Raw genomic sequence first — 23,768 nt, forward strand, 5'->3', positions numbered from 1 at the left:
GTGATGCTGTTAATTATACGTATGGCACATCCCCAAATGTTAATAAAGGACTCAAAGAGGTTTTGTACATAAAAAAAAAAAAAAACCTCCGTGACACAACTACTTTTGTTACCTTCTGAGAGAATAATAAGGTGAGGATCAAAGGTTGATAGTTGGTCCTAGGTCAATCTGTGTATATGTGGTAGAACTGGAATTCAGACCCAGACCCAGGCAAAAGGGGGCTTGAGGAAAGAGAAGGTTTTTACTTAAAGTGATTTATGGAGAGTAAACAGTGTATAAAAACTCATAGGCTTTGGAATCAACCTTGTATTTGAATCCTCTGCCACTTGATCATTTTCTGACTTTGCACACGTTACTCGAACTGTCCACCTCACAAAGTTTATCATGAGCACTATATGAGATGAATGTAAAAGTAATAAGCACTTCATAGGAGTCTCCCCTAGATAGAACCTAAACATGTGAGGTTTTTCATGGGTCACTTTAAATTAATCCGTGAATAAAGACTGTCTTTATCTTAGGTTTATTTGTTAAGAAGCACATATTGTAAAATTTCCCACATTAATCATTTTAACTGTATAGTTCAGTAGTGTTGTGTATTTATATTGTTGTGAAACAGATCTCTGCCATTTTTCATCCTAGAGAAGTGAAACTTTATACCTACTAAACAGTAAACTCCCCTTTTCCTGAACTTCCCCCAGCCCTGTTAACTACCATTGTGATTTCTATTTCTCTGAACTTGATTATACTGGATCTTATAAAAGTGGAAGCTTACAGTATTTGTGGTTTTATGATTAGCTATTTTCACTTAGCATAATGTCCTCAAAGGTGATCCTTTGATGTTGTAGCAAGTAACAGGATTTCCATTCTTTGTAAAGGTTGCAGAATTTTCTATTATGTGTATGTGTGTGTCAAAACACACATTTTTGTTTGTCCATTTGTCTAGCAATGGACATTTGGATTGGTTCCACTTCTTGGCCAGTGTAAATAGTGCTACTGTGCACTAGGCCTTCAGGACCCTGCTTTCAGTTCATTTGGATATATAGTCAGCAGTGGGATTTCTAACTCATATGGTAGTTCTATTTTTAATTTTTTTGAGGAGCCATTACACTATTTTCATAGCAGTTAACACCAGACTCACCAATAGTGTGCATTTATTTTTCTTAACTACCAGAGATATTTTATATAAAAGTTAAGTCTGTGGTGTATGTTAGCTGTTTCCTTTTCTTTATGATGTCATCAAGGTCAGGTTTATTAAAAGGAGAAACAATGCTCATAATTCTTAAATGTAGTGAATAAAATCTGGCTTGTTATTTTTTCAGAATTAAAAAGTTACATTTAAATTCATTACAAATCAAAGGAAAGCACAGTTACACAGTTGTTCCCTCTTTGACTTGTCCTTAACTACAGAGATAAGCCAGAGAATTCAGACAGCTCACCCTGCTGGGAGACAGGTCATGCTGCACTACCTGTTACCCTGGATGAACAACATCGAGCTGGTGGATTTGAAACCCTTGCCCACAGCAAGGCGACACGATGAAGATGAAGACGATTCCTTAAAAGACCGAGAACTGATGGTGACTAGCAGGCGCTGGTTACGAGGAGAAGGCTGGGGATCCCCGCAAGCTACTGCCATGGTTCTGAATAATCTGATGTACATGACAGCAAAGGTAACAGGTTTTGTGTTTGTGGTTCCTGCACAGAATTACGAGTTAGGAGGAGTAAACAGGTTAGAAACAGACAATGAGATTAGATAATCCAAACAAGTATGTGTTATAAATAAGTTCCTTTCTTTAAAAAAAAAAAAAGCTTCACATCAGATATAAAATATCTTTTGGGGAATGGAGCTAAAATCATATGTGATTAATGATATTTGTATTTAGATTTGTTGAAAGAAATGATTATTTCTCTACAATGTGAAGAAGATTAAAGCTGTCTGTCAAAGCATTATTTTCTAATATTTCACGATGTTATGAGTTTGGTATTGAATAGATGGTTGTTACTGAAGTGCTGCTGAAGTGTGTGCTGTATTTCCTGTATCTAGTATGGTGATGAGCTGGCCTGGTCGGAGGTGGAGAACGTGTGGACCACGCTCGCAGATGGCTGGCCGAAAAACCTGAAAATAATATTGCACTTTTTGATCAGCATTTGTGGAGTAAATAGTGAACCAAGCCTCTTGCCTTACGTATGTGTTCAAGTTCATTCACTTTCATGTATATATGTATATGTATACTTAGCCAGTTGTCTTGTGATGTCAGAATCTGGGCAGCCATAGAACAGCAGAGGCAAAGCAGGGGCCAGGAGGAGGACAATCAGGAAATAGCACATGGATTCATTCATTGATTCATTTAATAAATATTGCCTGGCTTTACTACAGGTCAAGTGCTCTTCTGTGTTCTGGGCATTATAATCTGATGGATGCTACAGATTTTATTCTTTGAACCTACACCTAATTTATTTAATGAATAAATCACTAGGTTAGTGATGTACAGTCATGGTAAGGGCTACGGAGGAAAACTGCAGAGTCCTGAGAGTGGATAACTTTGGAGCCACCACTGTCTGAGAGGATTCGAGATGATATTGGACAGAAAGTAATATGAAAGTGGAGAGATGTTAGTAGTTTTTCCTGTCAGCAGCTGACACTGGGATATTAGAGCATGATGAGAAGTGAGAGCTCAGTACCTATAGAATCATGCCCTAAAGGCTTCTGGAAGCAGGAAAAATCATGATAAGAGATAAACAGTGAATAATGCACAGTCTTTATCTTCTGAAGAAAGAACAGTACTTAAATCTGCTCAAGAGAATACTATGGAACTATCAAGCACAAAGGTTAAACTGACATGCACACAGACATGTGTGTATATGTAGATATAACTGTTAGACACAGGGTAGCATCTCCTTAAAGTATGTTCCACAGAAAACTAGCTCTGCAGAGTGTTGCTCTAAAGGTTCTTCTGGATCCTCCTTGAAATGAACCATTGAGTAGCCTTGCTTTACCCAGCATCTCCTGGGTTAATCTGATTACTGAAAGCTTTGTTCTGAAGGCATGTCACAATAATCTGCATTGAGAAGCACTTGGAGAAAGGTGGGTGTGTAGTACAAAACATGATCCCACATTAGCTGTCTGACCACACGTCCTAACAGTCCCCTTCAAGCCTGCTGCCGTTGGGTCATGCTGAACCCTCTGCTGCCCGGCTCTCACTCAGGCATCCCACCCAGGGACCTTGCCATTTGCTTTCCTCTCTCCCCAAACAGTCAGTTGCTCATTTCTGCACATTCTTAAGATGTTTCCTCAAATGGCTGTTCTCACTGATACCTTTGCTGGTCATCTAGTTCAAATCTGCAAATGCCCTGCCCCCACATATACACTCTTCTTTTTCTTGCCCTGTTTCATTGGTTTTCCTAACACTTATCATTGAACTCACTGTATATTTTATTTCTTTGCCTCATTACTTTTGCCTCAGTTAGTCCAGTAGATTCTGAGCTCTTAAGAGCAGGAATCTGAGAATTCCCTGGCAATCCAGTGGTTCAAACTTGGTGCTTTCACTGCCATGGCCTGGGTTCAATCCCTGGTCAGGGAACTAAGATCCTGTAAGACGTGCACTGCAGCAAAAAGAAAAAAAAAAAAAAAGAGCAGGAATCTTTATTTAGTTCATTGCCACCTTGTCAGAGCCTAGACTAGTGCCTGACACACAGGAAGTTCCCCTTAATTGGATGAATGAATGACTGAGTTGGGGCTGGCACTAGAAACAGGCATGAAGTTGTAATTCCAAGAAGCCGAGATGAAATTCCTGGGCTTCCCTGGTAGCTCAGGGAAGAATCTGGTAAAGAATCTGCCTGCAGTGTGGGAGACTCAGGTTCAAGCCTGGGTCAGGAAAATCCCCTGGAGAAGGGCATGGCAATCCACTCCAGTATTCCTGTCTGGAGAATTCCTTGGACAGAGGAGCCTGGTGGGCTACAGTCCATGGGGTCACAAAGAGTTGGACACAACTGAGTGACTAACACTTTCACTTTTCAAGATGAAATTCAGAGAATTGCCATTTGCCAGAAATTTTAAAAGAGCTATTTTTCATGATGATAATAATAATTTCTTAATTATCACTTCTTAAGCACTACTTATTTGGAGGAGGAAATGGCAACCCACTCCATTGTTCTTGCCTGGAGAATCCCATGGACAGAGGAGCCTGGTGGGCTGCTGTCCATGGGGTCACACAGAGTCAGACACGACTGAAGCGACTTAGCAGCAGCAGCAGCAGCAGCAAGCACTACTTATAGGCCAAGTACAAGCACTTCATTTACATTACTTAATTCCTGGAAGAAATCTGTGAGTTTGGTAAGATGACTGCTGTTTTACAATGAATAAAGTAAGGTAGTGAGAAGAGTGACATAGCTCAAAGTCACATAGCTATTTAGGTCTGTCTCTGTAGAGCTGGAATTCTAACCCAGAGCTGTTGATGAAAAGTCCAGGAAAGCTTCTTGACAGGCCCTGCAGCTGGAGTGGGAGGTGGGGCTTGAAGACTTGACAGGATTAGAGTCATGAGTATCGTCTCAGAGGTCCTGAGTCAGAGCAAAGACACAGAGGCAGAAATGTACCTGATGTGATCAGAGAAGACTGAACTTGAGAACAAAGAATTAGCAAGTACAGCAGGTTGGATAGATCTAGAGCTGTGTGGGAGGTCAACTATCAGAGAACCATTATCAGATTTCTGGTGTGATGTGATAGAGCATATTTTAAAATTTGTCCAGGGGTGATGTAAAACAGAGCTTCTCACACATCTGAATGCAGCGTGAATCAGCTGGGGGGGATCTTGTTCTCATTCTCATTCTGGAGTTGGGGGTGGGGCCAGAGATTCTGTATTTCCCGAAAGCTCCAGATAATAATGCATGTTCTACGAGGATCACATTTTAAGTACTAAGGTTTAAAAAGGGAGAAAAAAGAAAGATCACTGACTAATCGATCAGCCTATTTCAATAATACATACTACTAAAACATACTTTTTGATCAAGTATGATTGATCAAGTAAGATGGATCAAACCAGTCAATCTTAAGGGAGATCAACCCTGATAACATGGACTGTATAGTCCATGGGGGTCACAAAGAGGTGGGCATGACTGAGTGACTTTCACTTCATTTTCCATTGAAAAAGAAACTGATTTATAAAAAGGCAATGATCTTTTGCTTTTCTAAAAATAAGGGAGTGATAACTTTATGGACACCATTAAGCAATATAGCTGCTGCTGCTGCTGCTGCTAAGTCGCTTCAGTCGTGTCCGACTCTGTGTGACCCCATAGACGGGCAGCCCACCAGGCTCCGCCATCCCTGGGATTCTCCAGGCAAGAACACTGGGATGGGTTGCCATTTCCTTCTCCAGTGCATGAAAGTGAAAAGTCAAAGTGAAGTCGCTCAGTTGTGTCCGACTCTTCGCAACCCCATGGACTGTAGCCTACCAGGCTCCTCCGTCCATGGGATTTTCCAGGCAAGAGTACTGGAGTGGGGTGCCATTGCCTAAGCAGTATATCTAGGTCATCCTAATGATACAATATTAAGGGCTGAAGGGAAGAGTACTTATAAAGCTGATTAATGTCTAATTGCTAATCAGTGTCTATTCAAATTTAGATTGTGCTTATTCATCTACTACTTAAAGCTGAACTTTACTCTGATAAAATTTGTCTCAAGACAAGTTTGTGTGATAAAAATTGTGCTTTTTCTTTTCCAAACGATTTTTTCTGTGACAGGTGAAGAAAGTTATTGTATATTTAGGTAGAGACAAAACAATGCAGTTGCTTGAAGAACTGGTGAGTGAACTACAGCTGACCGACCCTGTCAGTTCCGGAGTCACTCACATGGATAACCCCCCTTATTACCGCATCACTTCCAGCTATAAAATCCCTTCTGTCACCTCAGGTGAGAAGTCGTTTAAAACTGATTACTTTGTATGCAAAAAGAAGCTTTCCACAACTGTTCATTTTAGCAGGCGTTTGCTTTCAACGTCCTAGAGAAAACACTCAAATGTTAAGTCATAGATGTAATTAACTTGACAGAACTTTGTAAATCCTCATATGAGTAGAAAGGTTTGACAATGTAAGGATTTGTAATGTGATAAAGGGAACATTTATATACCTATTCAGAACTGGAATATATCCATTTTGTCCATTTACAACAGATGCTCTTATAAATAGATATAATTAATATGTAAATATCAGAATTGCTCACTTATTGAAATTACTGTGTAATTTCATATTATAATTATTTGAGCATATATTATACATAGTATTCAATCATGTGAGTGTATTTACTTTTATGTATATCTATATTATCATAATATTTTGAGTTGAAACTACATCCATTGAAAATTGATAAAATATCTGGACTGTTGTAGATTAAACTTATATGAAATTCTTTGTCACTCAGTTTATATTAAATGCTTTTGTGATGTTAATAACATTGTATAATTAGAGATCTTTCATGCTGTGTTTTATAATTTACTTTTGTCATCTGGTTTCATCTTTTTGTTATACTTTCTAGGAGATTTCTAATAATGCTTCTATTGAATTTTTTATATCTGCTAAAATATTTTTAATTCCAAAGAGAGTTTTTTAATTAAAAAAATTTTAGGAGCATCCTATTCATGTTTCACAGTTGGACTACCTTCTTCTATATTTGATAAAGCTTTCTACCTGGGAAAGTTCCTATTTTCTTTATATTGCTGTTTCTTTGTTTTGATTTTGTCTTCAAAAGCCTACCAATTCTAGATCTGTCTTTTCATAAACAGTGGCATATTAAAGAGTTGACTGGATGGTCTGTAGGTATATATGGAACTTGTTGATATGGTTTTTTATACAATGATTTCATCAATGTAACTGTCCATTGGTCTTTTCTCTTGTACTAATCAGATTCCCCAGAGAAAATTCTTCTAATCCTCTGCCTAGAGTAGAAGATGTAGGGGTGTGCGTTTGTGTGTGTACTGATATGTATAATCCATAGATAAACACACTTGCAGTCTTCCAGCCTTCTGATAGCCCAGTGGTTTAAGAAGGTTGCAGGGAGGTATGTCTTTTCAAGTTACGTATGTGTGTATATCTCCACTTAGTTCCCTTATCCTCAGTAAAGTACTTCCTCCTTCCCCTGTGGATGGTGTGCCCTAGTCTAGAAATCCTCTGATTTATTGTCATCAAAGAAGACCTCAAGTGAGCAGAGATAGTTACCCAGTTACAAGAGGTAGAGGGGTAGCTCTTGGGGCCCAGCTATTTCTGAAACAGATTTTCAACCATTCTTGCCATTTTTAGCATCTGCTTCAACCCCTGCTTCCAGAGGTACTCTGTTGCCACTAATTCCTAAGTCTTTTGGAGGTTTAACAATATAGATACAGAAGTTTCTTATTTCCTCCACTAGCAGCTCTGGATTCAGCTCTTTTGACCTTAATTACTTCTTGTCCATTTGTTTTCCAGCATCCCTAACTTTGTTGCTGTTGACTCCTTACTCTGTTGGTCATTAAGAGTACATTCCTTTTTTAAAATCACCTTCATCTCATTTGGGCTTCCCTTGTGGCTCAGCTGGTAAAGAATCTACCTGCAATGCTGGAGACCTGGGTTCGATCCCTGGGTTGGGAAGATCCCCTGAAGAAGGGAAAGGCTACCCACTCCAGTATTCTGGCCTGGAGAATTCCATGGACTTGTATAGTTCATGGGGTTGCAAAGAGTCAGACATGACTGAGCAACTTTCACTTTTCTTCTCATTTTAGTGGAGTTTTGACATCTGTAGTATGAAATCTTTTGTTCTTATTGAGCTGTCCTAAGCTTTACGTTCATTGACACTGTTTTATTTCTGATGACAGGAACTACTTCTAGTAGCAATACAATGGTTGCTCCCACAGATGGCAATCCTGATAATAAGCCCATAAAAGAGTGTATTGAAGAGAGGTAAGTACGTCTCTGTTCTTTATTAATCTTTCAGTTTGACGTATATGATTATCATCAGAATAAACGATAATTTCTGCATTGGAATGGTGTTAATATTCTAGTGAAGAAATATATTTCCATGCTGGAAATTTTTCACATTAAAGACACTTGCATGCTAGATTTTTAAATATGCACCAATGGATGAATAGGTGGAGTATGGTGAGTCACTTTTTGTGTTGCTACATTTTTTTAAACTTTTCTAAATGGAAATTTTACTCTTGCCTGTCTTATATGGAAGAGGTTTCACCAGAATGTTATTATCACAACAGTTTAAGAAAAACTTGAGGCAGAAATAACTGACTTCAAAGCTTAAGCTTTTGAATTGTAATGTGGAAATTAAAATATATCACAGTAAACTTTAGTAATTTGTGTACTGTGTTCTTTTTTTAAGCATAGAAAGTACAAATACCGTTTTACCATGAACTGTGACTAACTTCAGTGGTCATTCCCACAGCTATGTGCACCTAGACATCTACAGCGGACTAAACAGTCATTTAAATCGTCAACATCACAGACTAGAATCTCGATACAGTAGCAGCTCTGGAGGATCTTATGAAGAAGAAAAAAGTAATACATTCCAAATGTGTTTTTTTTTTTGTTTTTTTTTTAATAACTACGATGGTCAGGTGTACTATCATTATAGTAACGTTAGTAATTGTATTCTTCCAGTAAATTGTTTTTAAGAAGAGTATTTAACTGCCACGAGTGGTGTTCCAATATAATCTGAAATGTCTTGACTTTAAGAAGCAACATGAAGTGGGGGAAATACATTTTAAAAGCACAGGTTCCCTGTAGGTTGATCAAAAGGAACATAAGAATTGGTTCTCAAGAAGCATCATAGAAAGAATCACAGAACAGACACACAGGCAACAGGCTGCTTTTTTGAACAGGTTTGATCTTTGGTGGGACTTGGGTTTTCTTGAACATTCTCCCTTGCAGTTGCAAAATGAGCACTCTGTCCGAGTCTCATTTTAACACTAAGGTAGGGTGAGATGGAGGCACAAGCCTTCAGACCGCAAGGGACCCTGAAGATGATCTGGTCCAATCTCCTCATTTTGCACATGATGGAACTGAGGTCCAGAGAGGTTAAGTGACTTATCCACGTCACACAGAACTCACATGTCCTGATAGCCTTTTTTTACTGCACCCCGCAGCCCCACTGCAGTAGAGCAGATTTCCTTTGAAGACGGGTTTCTATCGGCCCTATCTCCAGAAATTTGAACTGAGTAACTTACCAGAAGGCCCTTGATACAAGGCAGCTTTACCTATAATGTGGTCTCATAGCTTGGACATCAGTTGTGAAATCATGATGAGGTGCTCATGTAGTTTTGCTTTGATTTAAAATAAAGGAATTTGAATTGATATATCTTTTTCTCTCTCTGATTTGCTTAATCTGATAATATTGGTACCCAGGTCTACCTAGCAAACATTTGTCAAAATAGTGGGAAACTTTCTTATCACTTTCCAGTGGTATAAATAGTTGGTGTCTTACTAGAGTTTGCTTATATTGGCAGAAAGTAGATGGTGTAGACAATGAGATCATTTTATTTTGATAGGTGACTCAATGCCACTTTATTCTAATTGGCGACTGAAAGTGATGGAGCATAATCAAGGAGAGCCACTACCCTTCCCACCAGCTGGAGGCTGCTGGTCACCACTGGTGGATTACTTGCCTGAAACGTCATCACCTGGATTACCTCTTCACAGGTGGACCACAGCGTCATTCCTCTTTCATACGAGCCAAACCGCTGCTTAATACTTCAGCTGTCTCTATGCTATCTGACAACACGGAACACAAGCAACCTTCTTTCCTTTGATACTGCCACAAATTCTATCCGTGTATTTAGATTTTAAGTGATCTAAAAACTCAGACTTCTCACTGTTTACAGTGAATAGTATTAAATCTAATTCTGCTGCTGCTGCTTTTCTGGGTGTCTGGCATAGTTACTTGACCTTTCTGGGACCCAGTTATTACATCTGAAAAATACTATTTTACAGAAGTAGGCACTCTTATTTTGAGTTAAGCTGATTTCCTGCTTAGCAAAAATCACAGTAGAACAGTGACTGCATTCTTTCAAAATGTATTAATGTACCAAACGTGTACCGAACACCGACTATGTGGCAAGCAGTGCACCAGGTCTTGGGGGTTGAAGATGAAGGAAACATGGCCCTTGACTGGGAGGAGCCCTTAGCAGATAGGCTGTAAAACTATCATTGAACGGTTTCCTCAGCTGTATTTCTTTTCTTCTTTTTTTTTTCTTGAGAAATTGTATTTTTCCATAAAATACAATATTAAAATCTTAGAGTAATTTGCTTAAGATGTTCTCTAGGTTTGCTCTAGTGGAACATTAATAACGCTCTTGTTTGTCATAGGTGTAACATAGCCGTGATCCTTTTGACGGATCTCATCATTGATCACAGTGTGAAGGTGGAATGGGGAAGCTACCTCCATCTTCTTCTTCATGCAATTTTTATAGGTAATAAATATTTGGTGCTGTTTCTTTCATTGTGCATTTCTGTGATCGCTGAAAGGCAGTATATGGTATGTTTGTTTTTTATAGGTTGCATTTTATTCATTTACCTTTATTGAGGTATAGTTGATTTAAAATATGAGTTTGAAATAATGTACAAATAATGACTCAAAACTTTTATAGATTCTACGCCATTTATAGTTATTATAAAATATCAGCTAGAGTCCCTGTGCTGTATAATATATCCTTGTAACTTACTTATTTTATGCACAGTCGTTTGTATCTCTTAATTCCCCACCCCTATCTTGCCACACCTCCCCCACCACCCCTCTTCCTGCTACTAACTACTAGTATGTTCTTTGTATCGGTTAGTCAGCTTCTGTTTTGCTCTATTCAGTAGTTTGTTTTATTTTTTAGATTTCACATATAGGTGGTAACACACAGTACTTGTGTTTTTCTGTCTGGCTTATTTCACTAAGCATAATACCCTCCAGGTTCGTCCATGATGCTGCAAATGGCATTATTTCATTCTTTTTTAATGGCTGTTGTAAATAATGCTGCTGTGAACACTGGGGTGCATATATCATTGCTAGCGTTGTTTTCTTTGGATGTATACCCCCCAGTAGTGGAATTGCTGGATCATATAGTAGATCTATTTTTAGTTTTTTGAGGAACCTTCATAGTTTTCCTCAGTGGGAAAAGCGGTATGGTTTTAAGAAAGTTTCTACATATTTCTGTTCTTATTTTTGTATGTTGTTTCCCATGACACTTTTTACTGGGATTCTCATGGTCTAGAGGGGTGTTATTCCTAGCCTCTCTTTTAACCACAGATAAGTCTGTTATACCCATTCCTGTTCCGTTCATACAGTCTCTCCCACTGCACACAAAAATACACATACCTTCCAGCAGGAAAGATTCTGTAACAGTAGCAAGAGTAAAATTAATTTACCTTTAGGACTGGGAACTTTCAGAGTAAATGGAAAATTGAAATGGGTACTGACTGTTTCCCAAAATAATTAGATTGTAGACAGTCTAATTATTACAGTTAAAGCTCCACTGTGCCCTCTGTGACAAATATGTGGGATCCATCACATCTCAGCAATACTTTTCATGTTTGTAAGACTGTTTGCCTGAAGCAAGTCAAAATAGCCATCTTTTCCTAAATTTTCCTGATATGTACACATATTATATATTACTTCCTTCCTTCAGTAAGCAAACGTCTACTGACTTTCTGTTGTGTTCCAGGCACAAAAAATGCTTGCCTTTAGAAGTTCGTGTCCATCTAGTGTTAAGTAACAGAGTAATGGTTTCTAAGAGATTACTAAATTTTAGACATAAAACACATTGGAAACTTGTCTTGACTCGCCCTAGTCCAGTAGGACCATAGGATATTGTAAAAGTGTGAATGAACTCTAGGCCAATATAAAAACTTGTAGTATGTCGTCTTTCACAAAATATTTAATTTGTGCTTTTCTTTTTAAAATATACATTTGGTAGCAAGAATGCTACTCATCATTTCCCTTTCCTGATGATAATTGTCTACTACTCTTTTTAGGGTTTGACCACTGCCACCCTGAGGTGTATGAACATTGCAAACGCCTGCTTCTGCACTTGTTAATAGTAATGGGATCCAACAGTAACATCCGAACTGTTGCTTCTGTCCTTCTCAGGAACAAGGAGTTCAATGAGCCCAGGGTGCTTACCGTCAAACAAACTGCACACTTAGATTATACTTTCACAGGTATTTGCTTTAAAAATGGTTTGAAAATACAGCCGTACTTTGTTAATCTTGCATTAGAGAAAGTCAACTGAAGTTGAGATACTAGAGTACTTTTTAATATAGTTTTATTATTTTAGGTACCAGTGACATTATTAATTCATAAAAGAAGGAATTAAACTTGGAGTATTTGAATCTCTATTACCTTTAAGGATCTTTGTCATAACAATGTTGAGTGGCTTAATTTGAGCACTGGTTATGAAAAAAAAATGGTGAACTTGTATTAGATTCCTCCTACTTTCAAGAGCTGAAAAACTGACGAAGGAAGACATTTAAAATATTTTATTCATTCATTTATACTAATTGCATTTACAATGTTATACATCTCAAAGTCTAGTAAGTTCCAAATTATATATTTTTAAGTAGTGAGGTCCAAATTAATGAGACTTTAATGTAGAATTTATTTCACTGTTGATGTGAATTTGTTTTACTTTTCAAATTGTATTTTCTTTTTCCCTAATAGCCCTAACTCATTTATTTCATTCATCAGTATCATCAGGTTTATAATAAATGACCCAGAAAATAATTGGGTTTAAAAATTGAAATAAGACTACTTTTTTTCCTAATCATATAATGTCAGATACAGGGTTGATCCATTTTAAAGTTACTTACTGCAAGCCCTGTAGCTTACTCAAAGCCCTGTAGTTAGTGAGAAAACAATCGTTAGTAAACTTAGTTGCCTTTTAAAACTATGATTAAAAGATGAATGGAATAAAGTTTACTGCCTTTTTTAAGTTAAGCATTTCTATTCAGAATTCCATAGTTTGTATTTGTTGTTTGTTTTTAAGGCTCCTTTTGCCATTTTATAAATATGGGCATTAGTGATAACCTTTAGAATTATTTAATAATTGGCATAATATAAATATTACACACAGACTTTAAAATTGTCTTGATTTAAGTAAAGTGAAGCAGAAAGTATGGACCCCTTAACGTAAGAAATTAAAAATCAGCTAACACTGTAGAAATTATTTCCTTAACTCATGTTGAGGAAATATGCCAAAGTATCAGGAAACTGCCAGTTCCAACTTTGTTCAGCAGATGGCAGCATAGGCTAGCATAGTAAATCCGAACCATTCAGTTTTAATACGAGGCTCTGAAAACAGTGTTTGCTCAAAAACTCAGTTGATGTCCTCTGGTGCTTGTGAGGCTCCAGTGTAATCTGTAAGGGCCCATAGCTTAATCTTTAAATATTGTGGGAGATGGTTTCACATCTGGGTATTCACACCCATGGTCTCTTTCAGCAGGTGTTAGTGATTTTATACCTGATTACCAGCCCTCCCCCATGACCGACTCAGGGCTCAGCTCAAGTTCTACCTCCTCTAGTATCAGCTTAGGAAATAACAGCGCTGCCATTTCCCATCTGCACACCACTATCCTCAACGAGGTTGACATCTCAGTAGAGCAGGATGGAAAAGTCAAAACCCTCATGGAATTCATTACCTCAAGGTAACATTTGCGGCTCTTCCCATCCCAGCCATAAACCTCTGTTAAGTCGTCGTTTCATTTGTCAGCTTCAGCGAACCCTATTTTTGTTTTCCAAAGTGTCATTGATTTGGAAAAGACAGGTTTGTCTTGTGCGATATTTAGAAAATTTGATGCAGCCAGGCCTTCTTCTTTTGCTCTCACAAGATTACATGTGAGGAAGGCTTTAATCATGTCTGAATGATTAAGTGCCCAAAGAGAGTGTAGTATTTTCTGAATGTATATTTCTGCCTTCATTAGCTGCATTACCAGTCTTTCATCAAATATTTACTTAGGGTCCACTCTTGGCAAAACACTCTAAGTAAAGAAGAAACATAGTTGGGGAGGGAGGGGCTGGCTGAAAATCACAGACGTAAGAAAACAAGGTGTAATTGTTACTCAGGCTGCTGAGTAATCCAGCTTGAACGTAATGTTGAGGGGCTCCTAGACAAGAAAGCTTGGGAGAATTCAAACTGGAGAACCAGAACCATGAAGCCCAGGCCAGGAGACATTATTGAAAATCTTTGAGCTAGAATGAGGAGTGTGGAGGAGGGCCCAATTAAATAAATATGTTGAAAAAATCAGTTTCATAGCAAAGTACTTGATGAATTAGAGGTGTCAGGAACTAGAGGCGGTGTGACCACATTTTTTTTCAGGGCATCTTGGCCTGTGCTAATAGGGGGCTGAAACCTGAATAACCAAACTGGTAAATGCACAGATATTTTTAAAGAAAGAACCGAAGGACATTATTCTGTCCTAAACTTCCTGTAGTTTTCACTTATAAATTATTTTCTTTGCCTTAGAATCTAAATAATGTGTCACCTCTATAAATTTTGACCTTTAATATCTAAGCAGTAACCAGTACTCTTCTCACTTGGCAAAATTTGCCAAATTTTCCTACTACCTCTGAGAGCCTTTGACTATAATGATGGAACATTTTGAAATTATATGTAACTTGGATCTTCCGCTACTTGCTCTACTGCTGCTGCTGCTAAGTCGCTTCAGTCGTGTCCAACTCTGTGCGACCCCATAGATGGCAGCCCACCAGGCTCCCCCGTCCCTGGGATTCTCCAGGCAAGAACCCTGGAGTGGGTTGCTGTTTCCTTCTCCAATGCGTGAAAGTGAAAAGTGAAAGTGAAGTTGCTCACTCGTGTCCGACTCTTAGCGACCCCATGGACTGAAGCCTACCAGGCTCCTCCATCCATGGGATTTTCCAGGCAAGAGTACTGGAGTGGGGTGCCATCGCCTTCTCCGGCTACTTGCTCTAGATCATTGCAAATCCAGGTAGTATATAAACAGTAGCAGTAGACTGTATGACATGCTGTTTGATTTACTCAACTACTGTCCTTTCTAACTGCAAAAGCACGTTTTAAGTGAGTGTGAGTAAAACTTAATATCAAATTAAAAACCAAGGGAATCACATCTGTTCTCTGTTTTCAGAAAAAGAGGGCCCCTTTGGAACCATGAGGATGTTTCTGCCAAGAATCCTAGCATAAAGAGTGCTGAGCAGTTGACTACATTTTTGAAACATGTGGTTTCTGTTTTTAAGCAGTCAAGCTCAGGTATCTTTTAGTAAATGTTTCAGATAATATTTACTTTCAAGTAGATCTTTTACTGTGATGTCAAAACTTCTGATGATATTCAGCAAAAAAAATTGACAGTTGACATGTCTAAATTCAAAAGTCATAGACAGGTTTTCTTTTTTAACTTATTAGTGGTAACAGATTTGTTTTGGTTGAAGAAAAATTACTACTTGAAAATAAGACTGCTACTTTTGGGACTTCCCAGGTGGTCCAGTGATGAAGACTTTGCCTTCCATTGCTGGAGATGTGGGTTTGATCCCTGGTCAGGGAGCTAAGATTCCACATGCCTAGTGGCCAAAAAACCAAAGCATAAAAACAGAAGCAATACTGTAACAAATTCAATAAAGACTTTAAAAGTGGTATATACCAAATAGATCTTTGAAAAAAAGAATGCCACTTTGACATTCTTTGTTTGACATATGATAGTATAATGAAATTATAACACGATTGTTCATCATGAAACAATTGTTTTAAAGGAACATATATAGAGATGACAAACTGTACTGGTTTGGGCTTCTGTGATCGAAAATTGAACACATCCTGAAAATCAGAGTAAAACGTGTCTAAAATGGTGGTTCTTAGCTAGGGGGTGATTCTTGTTGGGACATTTTGCAATGTCTGGAGACATTTTTCTTGCAATTAGGGGGCGGGACGTCAGTGATTAGTTGCTACTGGTGTCAAGTTGTTAAGAGGCTGGAGATGCCATCACACAACTACACCACACAGGACAGCCCTCACAACAGAGTTATCTTGCCAAAGTGACATAGTGGTGACGTTGAGAGACCTTGTTCTCAAGGATTACTTCCCTGGAGACTATGATGAAGAGTCGTCTAAAGTGTAAATAGAATTGTATGAAAAGGAAAAGCATTGACTTGGAAAATGTTAGAAAATGTTAATGCTCCCTTTGCCAGGTACTACGCTGGCACTGAATTTAATACGGTTCCTAGCTTCTGATCATCATCCCTATATATATCCTGAAAAACAAGAAGCACTTACTCGTTTCCTTTGTTTTCACAGAAGGAATTCACTTGGAACATCATCTTAGCGAGGTCGCGCTGCAGACAGCACTTTCTTGTTCCTCTCGACACTATGCTGGGAGATCCTTTCAGATTTTCAGGGCCCTAAAGCAGCCTCTCTCTGCAACTACACTTTCTGATGTTCTCTCCAGACTTGTAGAAACTGTAGGGGATCCAGGAGAAGATGCACAGGTAGTTCGTTCACATCTTTCAGCAGGTGTTGAGCAGTTCCTCATTGTCAAGGACCTGCTTCCAAATGTAGATCACGGCAGGTAGACCAAGTTAATGTCACAGAGAATTGTTGATGTCAGATGCTAAGAAGCAGAAAATTAAAAACAAAGTTAGATGATTCATGTTTAATAACATACAAATTGAACTAGGTGGTGCCTATAAAAACAGCTTTATGCACACTCACCTGGATATTCTGTGATGACTACAAGGTAAAAGAGGAATTTAAAGTAGATGTAAAGTAAAACACTGAATTTCATTTTTTAAGATAAATTACATGAAATACTGCAGTAGGGAACTTAACATAGGTCTGTGACCCATGATGTTATTTAACGCTGTTTTAGACACTGAGGATATAGTAGTGGACACCACAGAGTTCTTAGCATAGAGCTCACATTTCACTGGGGAAACAGACCTTTTAATCCATCAGTAATGTACAGTACAATTTTCCTTAATGATGAATGCTGTGAAAATAATACGGTAGGGTGACAGCTTAAACAGTGATAGGGGAGAGGGGTATTTTTTTGTTTTTTTTTTTGTATATAATCATCTAGAAGATGAGTTCTGAACACATGCGTAGATGAATAGTGAGCCCTGTGATCATCTGGGACAGACAGCAGAGGGAAATAGGACTAACAAGTGCAAAGGCCCTGAGGCAGAAGCAGTGGGCGCTTCAGAGGAAAAGCAGACAGTCCAGAGTGGCTACCGTGTATGGGATGGGGACTCCAGAGGCAGGCGGGCAGCAGGCCCAGATCACACGAGGCCTGGGGAGGTTCTGGCGAGAGGTGGGATTTTACTCTCAATTGATGGGAAACTACACATAGTTTTAAAGGGAGGAGGATGGGTGTGATTTGCTTTTTTAAAAATTCACACCGTGGGTGGCTTTGTGGCATCCTTAGGAAGGCAAAAGAGGTCAGTTAAGAGGCTGTTTGAAAGGCCCCAGACCAAAACGGTGATAGTTGGATTACAGGAAGCTGTGGAAGTAGAGAAGTCAGATACAGGATGTATTTTTAAAGTAGTATTTTCAAGACTAGCTGATGGATTCAGTTTAGATGTGAGAGAAAGAAATAAGGATGTCTCCTAGATTTCTGGCCCCAGCAGTTTTGGGCGGGTTGTGTTGCCATTATAATCAATTTTTTTTTTTTCATTATAATCATTTTATACCATTAGTTTGCTACGTTTTCATCCATCCACAGATCATGTTGCTCAAGAGTTTAATTATTTTGTAATATTAATGTGGAACTTGTTCCATTTTAAAATCTCATCAGGATGTGCATTACAGTTTCTTCTTTCAGGCATAATTAATTAAAATCTGCCCCTTTTTTCTAGGGATTTGTGATTGAGCTGCTTCTCACGCTGGAATCTGCAATTGATACTTTAGCTGAAACCATGAAGCATTATGATCTTCTGTCTGCCCTTTCTCAGTAAGAATTGATAAGCCAGGCAATCGGTGGATTTGTATACAAAACTTCAGTAGCTAAATAGGCACAATATTATATTGTTTTAATATTGGTAGTGAGAGGAGTACCCCCAAATTCAGATGAATTCCAGTGGGAAAATGAGCCTTAGACAGTGAGGATGGGTGAAGGGTCTCAGAGGCAATACTGTTCCTCTTTCATCTGGCCAGAGACCTTCATGCTGTGCTTCTAGGCTTCAGCCCCAGTAACAGGCTCTGTTCCCAGCACACTCAACAACCCATTGTCCCCCCAGCAGGTCAGGCTCCTCAGGACTCACACTTTCCACCTATTGGTCCTTCTGCGTGGACCAGCCTCTCTTCAAACTTCCTGTTTGTAAATCCCACACTGATTTATCCTTCAAGTCCCTCTCCTAGTTAAGCATTTCTAACTGCGACCTGGGGAGTGCTAAGCATTCTATCCTTTGGATTCTCACAGTATTCTCTTAATATTTTAATAACAGCAACTAGCAGGCTATAATTTTCATGGACTTCAATATTCCTAGCATTTTGCATACCACTGGCACATGTAGAAAATATTCTGTAATTGTTTTTTAATCAGTGATAACTAGATATGAGGGAGAAGGAGAAATCAAAATTAAATTTTTGAGCTTGGTTCTTTTGGAAAGAGTGTGAATTGACAGAAATAGGGACATCAGGACTGTTGAGTCTGCAGATGAGAGAAACGAGGCCTGGGCTTTGGATATAATGTTCACCAAATCCCAGACCTGAAAATTATCAGCAGTAACTATAGCAGCATTTTCACTTCAAATCAAACCTTATCCAACTCAGGGGAAATAATCGGTCACAGTAGGAAAGATACTGTTTTTTTTATTAATAGAGAGGAAAGAACTGAAATTGGTTTTAGCAAAGTCAGATATGCTTTTTTAAAAAATATTTTAATTTTATTGGAGTGGAGTTGATTTACAGTGTTGTGTTAGTTTCAGGTATTAAGTCAGATATACTTTAAAAATGACTTTTCCTGGTAACAGTTACTGTTTTTCAGCTGTTTTAAGAGTACAGTTAAGGTAGCAAAAGAAGCAATTGTGCCTGGATTCATCTCTTTTTCTTTTTTTTTCTTTCAAGAACCTCATACCATGATCCTATAATGGGAAACAAGTATGCAGCTAACAGGAAAAGCACTGGACAACTCAATCTAAGCACAAGTCCCATTAATAGTAGCAGTTATCTGGGATACAACAGTAATACAAGAAGTAACTCTTTGAGGTTAAGTTTAATTGGTGACCGAAGAGGGGACCGGCGGCGGAGTAACACACTGGATATAATGGACGGACGGATCAACCACAGCAGTAGCTTAGCGAGGACTCGAAGCCTTTCCTCCCTGCGAGAGAAAGCGGTGTACGATGTGCAGCCCACTACTGAGCCCGCCAACTTGATGGCCACCATTTTTTGGATAGCAGCCTCTTTGTTAGAATCAGATTATGAATATGAATACCTCCTGGCTCTCAGGCTTCTCAACAAACTGCTGATCCACCTGCCTTTGGATAAATCAGAGAGTCGAGAGAAGATTGAAAACGTGCAAAGCAAACTGAAGTGGAATAACTTCCCAGGCCTTCAGCAGCTCTTCCTTAAGGGTTTTACCTCCGTGTCCACGCAGGAAATGACGGTGCACCTCCTGAGTAAACTGATTTCTGTCTCCAAGCACACGCTGGTGGACCCTTCCCAGCTGTCAGGTGATGTGACTAGAATTGCACCAACTTTTTTTTTTTTTTTTTTTTGCCTTTTTAATGTAGTGAAATGTAAACTAATCATTTGTTTGGAAATCTACTAATTTCTGCTTTTCCACAGAGTTTTCTTAATATGTGAAGTAGCATAAATTTTTTGGTAAAAGCAAAAAAACAAACACAATTTTTTAGAAGATCAAGTACCCCAGGAAATAAAAAGAAAATGGTTTCTGTGAACCAGTTAAAAACAAACAAAATAAAAACCTTTAATTTTTAAAATAATGTGCAATAAAATTGGTTATTGTTTGCTTTTTTTTTTTTGATAGGCTTTCCTCTTAACATCCTTTGCTTATTGCCTCACTTAATCCAGCATTTTGACAGCCCAACTCAGTTTTGCAAAGAAACAGCTAGTCGAATAGCAAAGGTAAGCAAATGTTACGCTGAATGATAACACTGGAGGGAAATTTCTCTAGAGTCTATCTTAAGGGGGGAATCTCTTCAGAATCCTTTTACTGTCACTTCCTATGTGAATTTTGCATCTAAATTTTTATTTTTATGCATATATGAAGGAGTAATATAGTAGTGATGTAAGTTACAATTGCTCAAATGACAGTGAATAAAATTACTTGTTTAGACTAACTGTCCTCTGAGTCTTGAGTCTTTTTCTGCTCCGTTTCCCTACTTATCCTCTACCTGTCAGTTTCCAGGTCATTCATTTATTCACTACCAGATATGTACTGAGCACTGGATCAGGTGCTGAAATACAGTGATTATCAAAGTAGATAGAACCTTTAGCCCCCTGGGGCCTAGAGTTCGGGGTGTGACCACCTAGAATCTGGTGACTTTGCAATGAAAGTGAAACTGTTGGCCGCTCAGTGGTGTCCAACTCATTGTGACCCTGTGGACTGTAGCGCGCCAGGCTCCTCTGTCCATGGGATTCTCCATGCAAATATTCTAGGGACACATAAACCAAAATCTGCCTCGAGGAATTCATATCTAAGCTGACTTTGAAAGTTGAATAGGAAGGACCAAAATAAAATTCCTGGATGAGAAACAGAAGCAGGGCAGAGGGTAGAAATTTTCCAAGCAGGAGAAATCACACGTGCAGAGTCCCTGAGGAAGAAGAGGGCATAATATATTTTTTGATTCTGAAAGTTCTTTTTGTTTGCCTTTGAACATTCTCTTCATCTTCTCTCTGTTCCCTTCATTCTTTTTTCTTTCCTTTTTTGACTCTTTCCCTCCCATCATACATTTCTTAAACAAGTATGTAGCTATTTTTAAATTGCCTCTGGACAAACTTTGTATAAAAAGTTTTATAGCTCAATCAAATTGTAAAAGAAAATTATTTTGAATTTTATATACTTAGTAATTTCCTCTTAAGAACAAGAAAGAAATCGTAACTACCTTGCCTTCTGTTTAAACTTAATTCTGAACTAATTTTATGTATTTATTTATTTTGTCACATTGAGTCTTGGAAAAAAGACTTTTCAAGCAGAAAATACAAGCAGTTACAAGAAGGAGTTACATGAATTTACCAGTAATATATATGCAACAGGAAATTAGGTGAACTGAGGAAGTGACTCAATAGTAATATAAGTAAAATAACCTGGTTAAATCACTGGGGAAAAATCAGAGAAGTCTGCAACATAAGGGAACAAGCACATAAAATTCTCTGGAAGAGCTTTTTATATAAGCAGCTTTTTTCAAACCTGAGATTCAGGTAGCAGATAGCACATCAATAAATGGAAAGAGCAAGCTTCTAGAAAGCTAAACAAACACCCACCTCTCCCTGGCCCACATTTCAATGTCGGTAAGTGCAGATTTATCTCTGGGTACCAATGGAATCAAAAAATACTATCAACCCAATTATCACATATACAGCTACAAGAGTAAGAACACTTTCATTATCTTGATGGATAATATTTAATGAACGACAAAAATATATTTAATAAAATATGCTGTTGAGTCTATCCCTATTTAAATTTCTAAATAGATGTGGAGAAATTCTTAACCATTTTAAAAGCATGTGTTTAAAAAGAAGAGCCATCATTATAGTTAATGGAAATACATCTTAGTTGTGAAAATGATGGTTTGCACTAAAAAACCCAACGTGTATTTGCATTAATGAGGTCTAAAAGTGATTTTAAAATTTTATTAAAATGACTTTCATTTTAATATTCTGATAACATACCATTAGGAAAATGTAAACAAAGGGTTTTTTTTTTTTTTTTCCTACATGAAGGTTAAGAAAGAAAATATAAGGAAAAAAATATCGGCTTATTTGGGGATTTTAAGAAAATAAAAAGCATAAATTCCCTGATAAGGGAAGTAGAAACATTTGAGATTGGCAGCTGAAACGTGATGAGTAATTTGCTTAGTGCTGGGGCAGGTGAGAAGCACAGTGTGGCCAGAAGACCATGGAAGCCCCTTGAGCTCCAAGCCTGTGCTGTCATGACCGAGGCAAAGCACAGGAATGTCCCAAATATCTTTTGTTTTTAAGAAATCAAATATATGGCTTTCTGTGAGTCATAAACTGCTGTGAAGTCTGTTTTCTTCCTGTTGAGTGGCACACAAAGTTTCCCTCTGTTGGCTTTCAGCAACCTGCAGGATGTGGACTAAATTGACTCCTTAATTATTCTCTCACTTCAACTGTTGAGAGTGATTTTCTGCCATTATGTGCTTCCTCATTATGCAAATATCACTGCTGCTGCTGTTTGTGCCCGTGGAGAGCACAGCATTTCAAAATGAGGCAATGCTTGGAACAAATATTGTCCTTTTAGCTATTCATTATGGCAAAAACAGCATGCTAAAAAAGTTTTGTTATAAAACATAACTCTTTGTGGCTCATAATTTAACCTGATAATTCCAAAATTCCAAAATTAAGCTGGTCTTGCTTTACTATAAAATTGCACAGCCTATATTCCAAAGAATGTCTTCCTTTTCAAAAACTAGGTTTTAAAAAATCATTCTTTCAAAAAAATATCCTTTAAGAAGATAAGAATTCTATCAGAATGTCATTCTTCAAGCTAAGATTAAAGAATTCACCTCAAACTATAAAAATTTTTGCTGAAGAGTAACAGATTATGAAATTGTAAAGTTATATGGTTTTGTAAAATAGTGTGAAAAATTACTATATTTTGAAATACAAGTAATTATATCTTGAAATATAAGTGAAATACAAATCTTTTTGAAATATCAACCAACTTATTCTTTTTTCTTCCTGGTGTCTCTTTTATGAGTAAAAGGCTAATGCATGAAAACAACTGCTTTGAATGATTTTATAAAATAACTTCCAAGGTACTATGTTAAGTTTCTGCAGAGTCTTGCACGCCTTCATATCTTGGGCTTATCCAGTGATATTGTCTGCATGATGAATAAGCGTAAAAGTCAGTTACAGTCATCTGAAAATTGAAAATTTATATATATTTTAAAAGATAATACTCTTGTTTTATCAAATGCTCTAGGTAGGCAGTTTGTGAAAATAAGATGGAAGAATAAGGGAGGAAAATAAAAAAAAGGGGAACTAAAAGGACTTTTGTCACGGCTATCCTTTCACAATAGCTGAGACTAACATGGCCCTTTTCCAGTTCTTCACTGTTCAGTTATCCTTGAAGGAGGTTTAGGAACATCCCCACCAATGACTCAGGGAACAGACAAGGTGCATTTGGCCCATTAGATTCTCCCAAACATTTGTTGATTCAGATACTGTAATACCATATCAAGCAAACTCTAAGAACGTCAGTATACTTTGTACCAGCCTGTAAATGACTGGCCAAGGACCTTGAGAGCTTTAGCTGATTCCCTGAACATTGGAGACGCAGGGCTCCAGCGTTTCATCAGCCCTCCAGTGAAGTCCTTTTACTGTGTCACACATGTTGAGGCTTCTGCAGCTGACTGCTTTGGTGAGATACCCTGAACACCTTGAGACTAAAGCATTTCTTCTTTGGCACAGCAACTCTGAACCTCCCTGAGGATTTCCTGGTTGAGTCTGCCTATTTAGTTTCTTGTACTTTGAACCTTATATGGATTTTATAAGACAAAGCTCTTTTTACAAGATGATATGTAGGATTTACAAAAACTTTAGGTTTTTACCAAAGACATTTTTCTAGAATATTGGACTGAAAAGAAAGCTGTGTTC

The 23,768-nt window shown here is 38.0% G+C and overlaps 1 protein-coding gene across 19 annotated transcripts in view; it reads left to right on the forward strand.

The window, feature by feature from the left end:
• FRYL (FRY like transcription coactivator) overlaps positions 1-23,768 on the forward strand; it is a 269,726-nt gene that overhangs the window by 209,440 nt on the left and 36,518 nt on the right. For 16 of the 19 annotated variants that reach the window (XR_015165432.1, XM_086405843.1, XM_086405844.1 and 13 more), the window contains 14 exons: positions 1,408-1,667; positions 2,042-2,182; positions 5,734-5,902; positions 7,833-7,917; positions 8,411-8,523; positions 9,513-9,663; positions 10,330-10,433; positions 11,983-12,168; positions 13,446-13,650; positions 15,106-15,227; positions 16,266-16,456; positions 17,822-17,916; positions 19,032-19,639; positions 19,957-20,054. Coding sequence is in view for 18 of the 19 variants with exons in the window: in XM_086405843.1 (XP_086261969.1) it covers positions 1,408-1,667; positions 2,042-2,182; positions 5,734-5,902; positions 7,833-7,917; positions 8,411-8,523; positions 9,513-9,663; positions 10,330-10,433; positions 11,983-12,168; positions 13,446-13,650; positions 15,106-15,227; positions 16,266-16,456; positions 17,822-17,916; positions 19,032-19,639; positions 19,957-20,054 (2,528 nt within the window). In the remaining variant the exon portion in view is untranslated. The remainder of the gene's footprint in view (positions 1-1,407; positions 1,668-2,041; positions 2,183-5,733; positions 5,903-7,832; positions 7,918-8,410; positions 8,524-9,512; positions 9,664-10,329; positions 10,434-11,982; positions 12,169-13,445; positions 13,651-15,105; positions 15,228-16,265; positions 16,457-17,821; positions 17,917-19,031; positions 19,640-19,956; positions 20,055-23,768) is intronic. The other 3 variants (XM_086405835.1, XM_086405838.1, XM_086405852.1) reach the window with 1 other exon arrangement.

The sequence above is a fragment of the Bos grunniens genome, chromosome 6, assembly GCF_055505025.1.
Source record: "Bos grunniens cultivar Pamir isolate PY7600 chromosome 6, Bosgru_T2T1.0, whole genome shotgun sequence".
Lineage (NCBI taxonomy): Eukaryota > Metazoa > Chordata > Mammalia > Artiodactyla > Bovidae > Bos > Bos grunniens.